Below are 15,314 nucleotides of genomic sequence, written 5' to 3'. Positions count from 1 at the left end.
AGTGGATAGGTGGAAAAGGAGCTAGGCAGGTCGGACAAGTCCGGACAAGTCAAGCGGACAGTGCGGACTTGTCCGACCTGCCTAGCTCCACCCTCACCCTCCTCTAGCTTATCTCTCCACGCTTCAGGCTCTCTGCCTTTATTCCTGATGAAGGGCTTTTGCCCGAAACGTCGATTTTGCTGCTCGTCGGATGCTGCCTGAATTGCTGTGCTCTTCCAGCACACTGATCCAGAAAGTGATAGAGGGTGCTGACTGAGAGAGTTCCCGTAGACTGGAGCACTCTCCTTTCCATATCCGACTTACAGGGACTAACCATCAATGCAGTTTTTTTTTGTATAAAGTCCCTAACCTGGAAGTAACAAAAGAGGTCTCTCCTAGGTCACTCAAATTTCCGACTTAGCTGCTCGAAAGACATCATGACCTCCCCATCAAAGAAATCTCCCAAACGGGAGATTCCCCTCGACTCTCAGAACGTAAAGCCAGAGTCCACCTGGCCAGAATCCCAACATTCCCACTATGGGTGTGAAAGGGGAAGTTTTTTGTAAGTTGCCCTCACCTTGCTGCATTATTCTCCATGCTTTAACTGTGGTACGGACAATTGGGTTTCTGCAGTGGTCCGTAACAGTCCTCATCTTGTCCATAAATAGCAAATTGATGAAGGGGCATTTTGTCAGGGAGGCCTCAATGTCCAACCAGATTGATCGCAGGTCCTGGCAGGCCCGGTCAGCCACATAAGATAGTAAGGAATTCAATTGATATTTCTTAAAGTCCGGGAAATCCAAACCTCCCTTCTCCTGCCGGAGCTGCAATTTATCTAGCTTAATAAGCGGCCACCTATGACATCAGATAAAAGATCTGAACCAGCTGTAAAGCCTCTGTAGTCCTTCCTTGGCAGCATCAAAGGGAGCATTCACACGAGATATAATAAGCGAGGAAGAACATTCATTTTAACCAGATCTATTCTTCACAACCAACATATCGGAAGATCTTCCCAGTGCCGAAGGTTCTGCCTTATCTTCTCTCGCAATTGCGCATAATTAGCTTTATATAATTGATTGAAGACCGGGATGATAAAATGCTTAAATACAGGAAGCCTCCCTGTGACCACCGGAAAGGGAAACTGGTTCCATCACCAAAATCAGATATATTAGTAAGGCCCCCCACAGGCATGGCCTCCAACTTCATGAAATTAATTTTGTACCCTGAGAACAAATAGATTAATCACTTATATTAAACAGGGCACAGTTGTCATTAGATCAGTTAAGAAAAGAAGGATGTCATCCGCGTAAGGGTAATTTTATGCCTGCCCGATCCTACCTCTGGGGCAATTATGTTGGGATCCCTCCGGATGGCCTCCGCCAGCGGTTCAATCACCACTGTAAATAATAGTGGTGAGAGAGGGCACCTTGTCGGCAGCCTCTGTCGACACTAAAACTATCTGACCTTATGCCATTAGTGAGAACCACTGCTTTCGGGTCACTATATATCACTGCCACCCACTTGGCAAAAACCCCACCAAGACCAAACCGTTCCAGGACATAAAAAAGATACAGCCACTCCACCCGATGAAATGCCTTCTCTGCATCCAGGGAGACAACCAAACCTGGAATCAATCTTTGCTGGCATACTTGGACCATATTTAATACTCTTCTAATATTGTTGGTAGGCATACGACCCTTGATAAAACCTGTCTGATCCTCCTTTACAATGAAAGGTAATACCCTCTCCAGCCTTAACGCCAGCATTTTCGGCAGAATTTTACATCCATGTTCAGTAACAACATGGGTCTGTACGAAGTGCAATCCTCTGGGGCTTTTCCTTTCTTAAGAATAAGAGAAATATTTGCTTCTCTCAAAGAAGATGGGAGGCAGCCCTGATTGCATGAGTAATTGTACATATCCAAGAGTGGCCCGGCCAGCATGTCTATAAACTCCTTACAAAACTCACTTTGAAATCCATCTGGACGAGGCGCTTTACCACTCTGGAGCAGCCTCACCGCCTCCTGTATTTCCTGAATTGTCAGGGGGGTATTCAGAAAGGATACCTGCTCTGAAGTTACACCCGGAAGATCCAGGGTCTTAAAAAAAGATTCCATCTGCATCAATCTGTCCTCATAGCCCTCCGACCGGTACAGCTCAGAGTAAAACTTCCTAAATGCTGCATTTAATCTTTTTGGCATTGCAAGTAAGAGTACCAGCACTCTCTCTGATAGATGCAATAGATTGGGGGGGCATTCTTCTTTCTGGCCAAGTATGCTAGATATCTATCTGGTTTATCACCATACTCAAATAATCTCTGTTTTGCAAAAGAGATTTCCCTCTTTGCTTTCTAGTTGAGTGCAGTGTTCAAAGTAGCCCAGAGGGCTGCAATCCGCTGCAATTTGGTTACAGTCTGTCTGTCAAAGTATGCTGTCTCAGCTGTCTTCAGGCGAGTCTTGAGCAAATGTTGCTGTTCTCCCCTCTGCCGCTTCCGGATCGCAGAGTAAGAAATAATCAAACCCTGTGCATAGGCCTTGGAAGTCTCCCAAAGCAGCGATGGATTACTGGCCATACCCTAATTAATATCCCAAAAGATTTTAAATTCCCGCAAAAGGACTCAATAAACTTACTATCTTTCAGGAAGAAACGGTCCGTGCACCTGTGTCAGGAGCCTGTCCTATAATCATTGTCTTGACCTCCATGTACACTGCCCCATGTTCGGAAACTACTATATTCCCTATTCTGCCGGACAGCACTGAATTCAGAAAGATTGATGGGACAAAAAAAATGGCAATTCTAGTATATCTCTTATGTGGATTAGAAAATAAGGTGAAATCCTTACCTTGGGGTAAGACATCTCCACACGTCCACCAACCCCAGCTCCTTGTTCAGGTCCACCAACTGCCTGGAGTGTGGAGACACACCTGCAAGACCCCGAGGCATCCTGTCCACTTTAGGGTCAATAATATGATTAAAGTCTCCCCCTACAATTGTACGACGTGCCCCAAGGGCCATCAATCTGGAAAGCACATCTGTTAAAAATTTAAGGGGGCATGCCGGGGATGGGCAGTATACATTCAATGTCCCATATTCACCTCCATGTATTAAAGCTTTAAGAATTATAAATTGCCCACACTCATCCTTGATTTGGCCAAACATTTTAAATGGGAGGTTCTTCCGAATGAGAATAGCAACTCCTCTACTTTTCGAATTAAAGGATGAGAAAAATACCTCTCCGAACCCTCCATGTTGCAACCTCAAATGCTCCTTATCGGTTAAATGTGTTTCTTGCAGCAAGGCTACATCGATCCTCTCTTTTCTAAGGCTTAACAGTATCTTTTCTCTCTTAATTGGTGAATGACTCCCCTTAACATTCCAGGTGCACTATTTAAACGAATGGCTAGCCATGATCGTCCGAAACAGTCCATGACACCCCCCCCCCCCCCCCCACTCATAGCACACTGAGTGAAAACCATAAATAGTTTGTATAAATTTTAAAATGCAACTTCCAAAACTACCAAGTCAAAACTTCTAATAGCTACTTCTACAATATACCGACATATAACGCAAATGAAAGGAGACTTTCCCCCTTGCCCACAGAGGGCGCTCATACCACCCATTAGCCCCACCATGACTCCTTCTAGCTAAAGCCATGCCCCCACCCCAGACAACACAAAGTAAGAAAAAAATACAAACATAACAAGAAAGTTAAAAATGGGCACTCAACCTGTCCCCTCCACATTGTAATCCTCAGCACTCCTGGTAGAACAAAAATATGTAACCTCTTCCTCCAAATGCACCCCCCTCCCCCGCCATCCCACACCAGAAAAGAAGAACAAAAGGAAATAAGAAAAAAACAGGGAAACAAAGGATGACAGGAAGGAAGAGAAAAAGGGAGAGGAGAGAGGAAAAAGAAGGACAAAGGAAAAAATTATGACCCTGGCATATATTTAAAAAAAAAAGACCCCCGCTCCAACAACCAGGTAAACCAGGCAAATAACAGAGAAAAACCAAAAATAAACATCATTGTCCATATTATTCACGTCGAGATCGATTTGAGTCTCTTCCATCAATGAATCAATCTTCTCTCTGAGTTTCACAAACTCTAAGATCAGGCTCTGTTCCATAGGCAATCGCGGAGGCCGACACTGCGGCCATGGGCATGATTATTGGTGCGGGGGGAGGGGAGGGGGGTTCTCTGCTTGTTGAGATCCTCGCCTTCCCTTCCCTTTGGCCATTTTCCTAATAATTTTAAACTAACACAGGACAGTTCTCAGGGTCAAAAAAAAATTATTTCTACTAGATTAGGTAATAAAGAGAGGGTGAGTGCCCCACTTTGGCTGGGTTCTGGTGCAGAGCTCAGCAGGGCAGAACTACTGGGTCGCTGCCATCTTGAATTTCCCCTTCTTATTCTTAACAAAAACCTCAATTTCTGTAGTCATCCAGTATTCCCTATGATGATCCGGATTACTGTCCTGGTCTTCGGGTTAGTGGGATCGGTCAGTAAGCATACTTGTAAACGATTCTTTGTCAATCACACAAGCAATCGTTCATTTTTTGATATGGCCGGGTCAGTAGACTCTGGTCAGCCCAGAAGTATGAGTACTCCTAGATCACCAAAAGAATCCGATGACTTACAGAGTTTGCATAGAGTTTATGTACATTGTTCATACTCAGACATGGAGCACGATCGCATAGTAACAATCAATCAGATTCCCTGAGGTCCACGTGCACTTTTGCCTTAGCCCATCTCGATTTCTTGTAAACAACCTGTTCTCAGAATCCTGTATGGCCTGCCCTGTGATTAGGGGTAAACCGTTACTTCTGCATTTAATGGTTAGGGTTATACCATTACTTCTACATTTACAGTATTTTATCAGATCTACATCAGTCTGCGGTTTCTTGTCTCTGTCTGGTTCAGTGCCATCTAACTTAGCAATGCAGAAGCCATTTTGTGCATCTCCTTCAACCATGTTGTCCTACCCTCCAGAGACTCATATGCTCATTCCCCCCTTTGATCACTCCGCGATCTCTAAAAGGGAAGGCTAATCCAAACAAATGGCTTTCAAGGCATTCCAGCCATCAACATCCTCTAGAGTGGCACCACCATCTTCACCACTCACCTGGTCACATTTATCATCACCATCAACACATGTGGGTGAGCCATTGGATTGCAAAAGGAGCCTCTTCTGGGGCAAATCTATATGACTAAGGGAGCTCACAAGCTTAGCAATTAAAAACTTAACAATAGATATACCGGCAAACAGACAGAAGAGAATGATTCCGATATACATAGCTAAATTGATAAGCCAATTGTACCAAGAGCCCGATCCCCAGTTTCCCCAACTGGTCCCTTCAGTCATTCCATCAAGGAACACCTGGATCTCGTCTTGTATCTTAGTAATATTGCCAGTGTGATTGGGAATGCCCATAATGCATTTATCTCGGACAATTGTACAGACCCAGCCTTCCTAGTATATAGTTTAAGGCGTACTGATTCTGCATAAAGATGCAGATCTGATAATCCCAGTTTAATCTGTTCCAGAACCTCTTTAGTCTTATCTCCTAGAATGGTCAGGCCGCAGATGAGGTAGTTGCGATTCTTTTGATTTATCACCCTTGCCAATCCTCCCAAACCCAGGGTACTCAGGATTCCCCAGCCTATTGAGTGTCACCTATTTTCATCCAGTCCCTTGGGATCCTTCCAATTGGAGCAAAAGTGGGCTGAGACCAGCCGCTGCGTCCTTCTCAGATGAAGTTTACATCGACTTGTCCACTGGCCAGGACAAGGTACTGTTGTGGGAACAAGGGCTCCATTGTGACCTTATGGGGAAAATCTTTGCTATCAAGGACAAGGAAATTAGTAGCTTTACCTTGGCTGGAGAAAATAATAGCCTGGTTTGGTGTATAAGAGGGAGGGTTTGTTAAAAATAGGTTACTGAAGTGTAACAGCAGGGTTCTGGTCAGGTCTACAGGAGTAAAGGGCCGACATTTTGCAAGTGGTGTCGCTTGAGCACCATAAAAATGGGCAAACTGACTGTTGAGCGCTCGCACTGTATGGTAAACAATAGTCCTCAGAATTCTGTTCCCTTTAGACTCTCCCTTAGCTCTATTGCACATAGTCTTGGTGACAGTATCAGATTCTGAAAAGAGAAAAGACCTATAAATGCACAAGGGAAGGGTTCCGTTCCGGGTCAGTACATGAAGATGGGTATAGTAACTTATGCCGCATAAGGCCAGTTGTCCCTCAGCCAGTGGAAAGCAAGCTGTTTGTATACACGGGCAGGAAATTTAAGGCTCCTTTTACTTAGACAAGTGGATGAGACAAGTCTCAAATAGGCAGGAGATGTTATTTGGAACATGAACAATTGCACACCCATAGCCAGTTCCATTAAAACAATTCTCATACGACCCTGCAGTAGAATTAAAAGACATCAGCAAACAGGTGGCAGGAGGTTTAATACAGTATTGGAAAGTGATATTTCTCTTCAGAGGGTCGGCAGTAGGGAGTCTGACGAATAGATTGGGACTGGGGACAGGGCAAGTATGTCATCTACTGATAGAAAGGACTAACAAATATTCTCAAAACTCACTAGGAGTAGCATACTACTGACTCTGGGGTCAGTGTGTTCTGTGGGCCTGTATAAATAAGTTGTTTGTGGATTCCCCTATCAGGCTTCTCTTTTCTCAAGTAGGCCCGTCCTGCAAAAAGGGATGTTGTTCCCGGGCCTCCTCCTATTATCCTCACTCGGCTTGCGTCTGCAGGAAACATCAAAAAGACTGGTTCAGTAACGACATGGTAATTCCCACTGTTTTCTGTTGTCCAGATGGACCATTCGGTCTTTCTGATGTTAGAGTCCATTGCAATAGTCAATTTTCGTCATGTTCCACACTTTGAAGGTGTCTGGTGCAGTGCACTGGACAACATCTCCTCGGCATAGGTGGTGGTTAGTCTCGGATTGTTCCGGATCTCATCAATACTTAGTGGCTTTCCCCATCAGGAAGTTGTATGTGGTCAAACAGGTCAGCAGGGAGGCGATCCCCCACGTCTCTCTTAGTTCAAGTATCTGTAAGAAGAATAGCATTAAAACAACACCAAAATTGAAAATCCCAAAAGGACAGGATCCCCTGGGTTTCCTAGAATTCCAGCATTCTCTCCTCCTCTGCTCCCTTTTGATTGGCTCCACCCGTTACGAGGCTGAAAGGGACGGAACATCGCCGTAGGCCACGCGCACCTGGGGGTGAAAAGCATGCATAACGTTATTTAGAGCAAGAACATATCCAATCGTTTCTTCGGTCATGTGGTGGTAGTGGACTGAGGACGGAGTCGAATTGTTCCAAGGGGTACGGAGCGGACACTCTTAGAGAATCTCAGCTGGAGACTGGGGTGTCTGCCCTCAGGCGTGGATCTCATCTGGAGTAAGGCCACAGGGAGTAGCGTAACCCAGGAGAGGCCAGTCTCAGCTATTAATTTGACAAGTTTAATCTTAAAAGTTAAAACATTCAACAAGGCCGGCAGCCCGAGGACGATAAGCAAAATGCAGTTGTTGACGAATAGAAAGCTGGGAACAGAGTTCTTCGTTAATATTACCAACAAAGTGCAGTCCATTGTCCAAACTAATGTGCGCAGGTATACCGAATTGGGGAATAATTTCCTTGAGTAAATTTTCACCACAGTCTCAGCAGTAGCGTTAGTAGTAGGGTAGGCTTCAATCCATTTAGAAAAGTCATTAACAATAACCAAAACATATATAGCACTGACATTTCTGCAACTCAATGAAGTCCAGTTGAAGTGTCTTAAAGGGGCCCTCCGGCATGTGAGTTCTACCCAGAGTGTAAGGTAAGTCTTTTCCAGGGTTATGTTCCTGACAAATAAGACACCAGTCACTAACCCTTTGGGCTAGTTGTTGGAGGCGGGGATGCCACCAAGCAGTCAGGAGAAGGTCGGCGACCGAACGGGCATCACAGTGAGTTGCATAATGCACACAGTCAATAACCGATAAAGCAAGATCGTCAGACATACAAGTTTGACCCGCGGGAGTAGTCCAAAGTTGAGCGTCATACAAACAGCCCAAATTGGACCATAACAGTTTATCAGTGTCAGGGGTGACCCCTGAAGTTTAACAACATATTGGATAGTTGGCATTAATTTATCTGAAATAGACTGGTTCTTGTTAGAATTTGTAGTCTGCCTCATCATTCTGGGCACAACCATAAGATCCCCGTTAGAGGTTGCTTCTGCTGCCGCATCTTTCAAATGGTTGCTAATGTCAACCAAACCTTTGCCATTACTATGGGTAGTACATTTAATAAATGTATCAGCTGTAAAATTTGTTTGTGAGAACCTCTTGATCTGTCTTCCTTTTCCCTTTTTATTTTGTAACATTCTATTTTGCTCCTCAATCTGAATTCCAATTTGCATCCTTTCACACTTCTGCCATTGAATATTCTTTGCCATTTGTTTACTCATTTGATCTGTAATGTTATCAAATCTGTTACTATTATCCTCACTTTACTCATCCATTAAATTCACCCTCTGCTCCTTAAACCCCATTCTAACTTTGCAGACAATTGCCTAATGTCTCCCATGTCAGCTGATGTGCTAACACTTCCCAAAGCCTTCTGAGACATCCACTCTCTCTATATTGCAAGACTACTGTTCCAAAGTCCAGTGTTGAATAATCCAGAATTTCTTCAAATCAAACTTTGGAAAATTTAAGCCATCATCAATTGTCACAGACTGTCTACCTGTCATGGATTTGATTCCCGCTTGTTGGATTTTGAACTGAAATCCCAGCTTCACATCCTTTCTCTCCAAGGTTGATTACTTGCACCTCTGCCTCTTCCTCAGTAATTTGTCAGTGAAACTGCTGTGCATTACACCTTTGTCACTTGCAGACGACTGCTTTGATGCTTTCCTGGCCAGGTTCCTAACCTACCCCTTAATTTTATCTATAAATATGGTGTCACCTCAGCAGTGACTCCTAGTTGACTATCAACAGTATCCACTGCGCTACATTGTCTTTTGACTTCAATGGAATTTGATGGGACCTTCCGTGTAGATTCATTTCCTCCTTGGAAGTATTGATGTCCACATATTAAGATCCACATATTTGAAGTCTGCCTTGTTAATTTAAGCCAATCATTGAACTGCGCAATTTTTTAGTATTGTCATATTCCCATGAGAGTCAATCATCCCCTATATTTTACAAATTAGCGTAATTATTTGAGATGGGGATAGCCACAGGAAACTCCGGCAATGTAAGTTGTAAAAAGCAGAAGATCAGAAACATCTTTCAATTATTGAACTCTAATGATGTAATGGAAATTCATATTAAAATGTAAGGGAATAGTTCAGTACAAAATTGCTGAGGCACTTTGGATTCCAGTAAATCAAATGCTAATATTAATTTTGGATATTATTGCTTCTTGGAAAAGTAAGACTTCGATCTCTAGGAGAACTCAACAAACAAAAAATGAGAAATACAATAAACAATTACATTTTCTATCATTGACTATTGCATGTTTTTTTTCATTGTTACAGTTAAAATCAGTTCTTGTTAGTGATCAATTAAAATAGTTGAATATAAATTGTTAGAGCTTCACACTAAGCAGTGTGTTAAGTACGCAAGTTATAGTGAAGCAAACTGCATACGCGAAGATGCTGTATCCAGTTTTTGTCATTTACAGACACAATGTGCCATGATGATCCAACTCACTACTACTCGGAGTCAATGTCGCGGGTATCAGCTGGAGATGTATCATCGTATGTTCCCCTTTCAGTAAAATGCAAGTCACGACAGGGCTCTCGTAGTGCTGTCCCTTCCCCATCTCACAGTCAAGGAACTTTGCCGTATTTACCAGGTACTTCATAAATCATTCTGTTTCAGTTTGTAAAAAGGCTGAAGGACTTTTGGCCTCTATCTTAAGACAATTGGAATGTAGTTTGCAGAGCTCATCTTAGATCCTATTTCCAGTAATATGTCCAATATTGGACATTGAACCTTATTTATTGTATACATAGATGTCTCAAGTATCACAGATTCTTCAAAATGATACATAAAATGTTTAAAATTAAGCGAATAGTTTGCTTCACAGATTGGACCTTTGTTTCCTTGAATACAAAAGATTATGGAGGAATCCTATTTTACAAAGATCTTGTTGATGTATTTAAGCTGATCACAGGATTTAATGGGGAAACGAGAATAAAACGATTTCCTGTATTGAGGAACATTCAGGATAAGGAATAATAATCTTGAATGATGGCAGAAGCATTTCTTCATACAACAGTTAGTGGAAATCTAGTATTCACTCTCTCCAAAAAGATGTTGAGGCTGGGTGTTGATTGAATGTACTTTGTTTGGCAAGGGTATTGAGAATTATGGAACCAAGATAATCAAATGGAATTGATGTTTAGATCAGCCATGATCTAACTGGATGATAAACAGGCTCAGGAGGCTGAAGGCCTCCTCTTGTTTCAATAAATTTTGTCATGAGCTGAAAATTATCTTTACTTAAAAGAAATGCTAAAATAACTTTTTCTCCCCCTTTTTCACCTCTTGTCTCTTGCCTAAAGGATTGAGTCAGTTCTGAAATATCTATTTAATGGATTTTAAAAGTATATTCAATGAGGTGTGCAAAGCAATTAATGTGTCTTTTAATACTCTAGTTCTAAATAGATAGTGAATTTCTCTATACAAGTAATCTCCCCTTACTGTGGGGGATATGTTCCAAGACCTACCACGGAAGTCTGAAACTGCAGATGAGTGCAAACCCATTCATTTAAATGGGAAACATACCTTCCCGCAGCCTCCTGGTTCTGGAAGGTTCCCTATAATATGTTCGGGCCGTGGTAAACCGCAGGTAACTGAAACTGCGGTATCAGGACCCACGGATATGGGGGTTACCCTGTAATCGGTGCAATTAATGTCTTCTAGGTGATCATGTAATTTTTTCTGAGACACCATCAACTCCTGGAATTCCTGTTGTGTACCGCACACCTGAGGAAAGGGCAGAACATTCTGATCGGCTAAATTTAGATAGGTGAGTATTTTGAAATAGGGAAAACGTGGTGTGTGTGTGTAATTTTCAGGATCCTGAGTGAATGAAGATATTTGCTTATAAACAAAGAAAATACATAAAGAAGAAAATGCACACTTCAGCTTGTAGAAAAATGTTAGGTTTGCGTGCTTTTTCTGTCTTTAAACTATACTTATTATTGTCATTGTATTGTCACAATTCTATGCATCCTTTCTCCATAATAGCTTCCTGGAACTATATTTGTAAAAGAAATTTGTAGTGATATGATTACATTCTGCTGGCAGTATTGATGCTCTGGGCTGGTCATTATTGTGTTTCATGGGTCCTCTGTGTACATCAGAAAGAAACTCCTCCAAATAATCTATCTTGCTTTCTAACCTCTGTAACTTCTGTTTGTTATAGATAACATATTACTGAATTATCCTAGTTAAAATCTTAAGCCTGCACATCATTATGACACAGAAAGACACAATTGGGCGCATTAAGCCCATGCCAGCTCTCAGTAACACAATTTAATCTGTTTCACAATTCCTTACATCCCATTGCATTCTTACATGTGTATCCCCTAGTCATAGAATCGTAGAGTTGTACAGCTTGGACATAGACGCTTTGGTCCAACTCGTCCAAATCGACCAGATATACTAGTTTAATCTAGTCTCATTTACCAGCATTTGGCCCCTATCCCTCTAAACCCTTGCTATTCACGTACCCATTCAGATGTTTTTTAAATGTTGTAATTGTACCAGCCTCCACCACTCCTGGCAGTGCATTCCACACATACACCACCCTTTGCATGAAAAAATTGACCCTCAAGTCCCTTTTAAATCTTTCCCCTGTCACCTTAAACCTATGCCCTCTGGTTTTGGAATACTCTACAATGGGGAAAGACATTGGCTATTCACCCTATTCATGTGCCTCATGATTTTATAAACCTCTATAAGGTTATCCCTCAGCTTCCAACACTCTGGGAGAAGAAAAGCCCCAGCCTATTCAGCCTCTGTCTAGTTCAAACCCTCCAACCCATCAACATCCTTGCAAATCTTTTCTGCACCTTTTCAGCTTTAACAACATCTAGAATTGAATGCAGTATTCCAAATGTGACCTAACCAATGTCCTGTGCAGCTGCAAAATGACAACCAAACTCCTATACTCAATGTGCTGCCTAATAAAGGCAAGTGTTGCAAATGCTTTCTTCACTACCCTGTTGACCTGTGACTCCACATTTAAGGAACTATGCACCTGCAGACAAAGATCTTTTTGTTCGGCAACACTACCCAGGATCTCACCGTTAAGTGAATAAGTCCTGCCCTGCTTTGCTTTACCAAAATGTAACACCTCACATTTATCTAAATTAAACTCTATCTGCAACGCCTCGGCTCACTGGCCCATCTGATCAAGGTCACGCTGTACTCTGAGATAACCTTCTTCACCATCCACTGTACCATAAATTGTAGTGCCATCTGCAAACTTACTAGCCATATTTCCAAAAGGCCTTGACAAGGTGATGCACAAGAGGCTGCTGCATAAGATAAGGATTTATGGCGTTAGGGGTAAAGTATTAGCATGGATAGCGGATTGGTTGACTAACAGGAAGCAAAGAGTTGGGATAAATGAGTGCTGTTCTGACTGGATATCAGTGATTAGTGGTGTGCCTCAGGGATTGGTGTTGAGACCGCAATTATTTACAATTTATATAGATGATTTGGAATTGGGGACCATGTGTGAGGTGTCAAAGTTTGCAGATGATACTAAGATGAGTAGCAGAGTAAAGTGTGCAGAAAACTGTGAAACTTTGCAGAGGAACATAGATACATTGAGTGAGTGGGCAAAGGTCTGGCAGATGGAATACAATGTTAATAAATGTGAAGTCATACGTTTTTGTACAATAATAGTAAAAATGATTATTATTTGAATGGTAAAAAGTTGTAGCATGATGCTATGCAGAGGGACCTGGGTGTCCTTGCGCATGAATCACAGAAGGTTGGTCTGCAGGTACAAGTAATTAGGAAGGCAAGTAGCATTTTGTCCTTCATTGCTAAAGGGATTGAGTTTAAACGCAGAGAGATTATGTTGCAGCTGTACAAGATGCTGATGAGGCCACATCTGGAGTACGTTGAAACTTTATTGCTGGAACAGCACAGCAGGTCAGGCAGCATCCAGGGAACAGGAGATTCGACGTTTTGGGCACAGGCCCTCCTGAAGAAGGGCCTGTGCCCGAAACGTCGAATCTCCTGTTCCCTGGATGCTGCCTGACCTGCTGTGCTGTTCCAGCAATAAAGTTTCAACTTTGATCTCCAGCATCTGCAGACCTCACTTTCTCCACATCTGGAGTACAGCATGCACTTTTGGTCTCCTTACTTGAGAAAGGATGTACTGGCACTGGAGGGGTGCAAAGGAGGTTTATTAGGTTGATTCCGGAGTTGAGGGGGGTTGGTTTATGAGGAGACACTGATTAGATTAGGATTATATTCATTGGAATTCAGAAGATTGAGGGGGATCTTATAGAAATATATAAAATTATGAAGGGAACAGATAACATAGAAGGAGAGAGGATGTTTCCACTGGCAGGTGAAGCTTGGACAAGAGGGCATAGACTCAAGATTAGCAGGAGCAGATTTAGGACTGAATTGAGAAGGAATTTCTTCACCTAGAGGGTTGTTAATCTATGGAATTTCCTGACCAGTGAAGGAGTTGATGCTACTTCAGTAAATGTTTTTAAAGCAAAGGTAGATATTTATTGAACAGTAAAGGAATTAAAGGATACGGTGAGAGCTCTGGTAAGTGGATCTGAGTCCACAAAAAGATCAGCCATGATCTTATTGAATGGTGGAGCAGGCTCGAAGGGCCAGACAGCCTACTCCTGCTCCTAGTTGTTCTGTCCTTATTCTTCTGGTATTCACATTCTAATTATGTTTATAAATGTCAAGAACCAATCCTGGTGGCACACCGCTGGTCACAGGCTTCCAGTCTGAAAAGGAACCCTCCACCACCATCCTCTGTCTCCTACCTTCAAGCCAGTTTTATATCCAATTGGCTAGATCTCCCTGGATTCCATGTGATCTAACCTTGCGAACCAGTCTACCATGAGGAACCTGTCGAATGCCTTGCTGCAGTCCATATAGACAACATCCTCAGCTCTGCCTTCATCAGTAGTCTTTGTTACTTCTTCAAAAAACTCAATCAAGTTTTTCCATGCATGAAATCATGTTGACTATCCCTAATCAGTCTTTGCCTTTCCAAAGACCTGTGGATCCTATCCCTCAGAATCCCCTCCAACAACATATCCACCACAACTTGTCAGGCTCACTGGTCTATATTTCCCTGGCTTTTCCTGGCAGTTTTCTGAAATAATGGCACCATACTTATGGCTGTGATGATACAAATATCTCAACAAAAGGCCCAACAATCATTTCCCTAGCTTCCCACAAAGTTCTTGGATACACCTTTATGTGTTTTAAGACGTCCAGTACCACCACCTCTGTAATATAGAATGTAAAACAATACAGCACAGGAACAGGCCCTTCGACCCACTATGTTATGCCGAAAATGACACTAAATTATACTGATCCCTTCATACCTAGCTTATTCATGCTTTCATCTGAAAGCCCCATAAATGCCCCTACCTTCACCACCACCCCAGCAGCGCACTCCAGAATCCTACCACTCTCTGTGTGGAAAAAAAAACTTGCCCCTCACAGCTCCTTTGAACTTTCACCCCTCACCTTAAATGCATGCCCCCCGCCCCCCCTCCCCCAGTTGTAGACATTTCAATTCTGGGGGGAAAAGATTCTGACCATGAACCATATCTATGCATCTAATAATTTTACAGACTTAATCAAGTATCCTCTCAGTCTCCGCTGCTCCAGAGAAAACAACCCGAGTTTTCTAGCCTCTCCTTCTAGCTCATACTCTCTAATCCAGGCAGTATCTTGCTAAACCTCTTCTGAACCCTCTCCAAAGCCTTCACACTCTTCCTGTAGTGTGGCGACCAGAATTGAATGCAATATTCTAGGTGTGGCCTGACCAAAGTCTTATAAAGCTGAAGAATGACATCCTGACTCTTGCACACAGTTCTCTGATCAGTAAAGGCCAAATGCCTTCTTTATAGAACATAGAACATAGAAGAGTACAGCGCAGTACAGGCCCTTTGGCCCTCGATGTTGCGCCGATCCAAGCCCACCCAACCTACACTAGCCCACTATCCTCCATATGCCTATCCAATGCCCGCTTAAATGCCCATAATGAGGGAGAGTCCACCACTTCCTCTGGCAGCTCATTCCACACACGCACCACCCT

General features: G+C 42.8%; 1 protein-coding gene across 4 annotated transcripts in view; it reads left to right on the top strand.

Moving 5' to 3' along the window:
- The window catches only part of LOC122542505 (leucine-rich repeat-containing protein 49), a 271,158-nt gene that overhangs the window by 67,313 nt on the left and 188,531 nt on the right, over positions 1-15,314 (top strand). For 3 of the 4 annotated variants that reach the window (XM_043680302.1, XM_043680301.1, XM_043680305.1), the window contains exons 4-5: positions 9,669-9,842; positions 10,916-11,021. In XM_043680302.1, coding sequence (XP_043536237.1) covers positions 9,669-9,842; positions 10,916-11,021 — 280 coding nt within the window. Of the gene's footprint in view, positions 1-6,673; positions 6,778-9,668; positions 9,843-10,915; positions 11,022-15,314 lie in introns of all 4 variants that reach the window. The other variant, XM_043680303.1, reaches the window with a different exon arrangement.

The sequence above is a fragment of the Chiloscyllium plagiosum genome, chromosome 40, assembly GCF_004010195.1.
Source record: "Chiloscyllium plagiosum isolate BGI_BamShark_2017 chromosome 40, ASM401019v2, whole genome shotgun sequence".
NCBI lineage: Eukaryota > Metazoa > Chordata > Chondrichthyes > Orectolobiformes > Hemiscylliidae > Chiloscyllium > Chiloscyllium plagiosum.
This window is presented reverse-complemented; position numbering and strand designations above follow the sequence as displayed.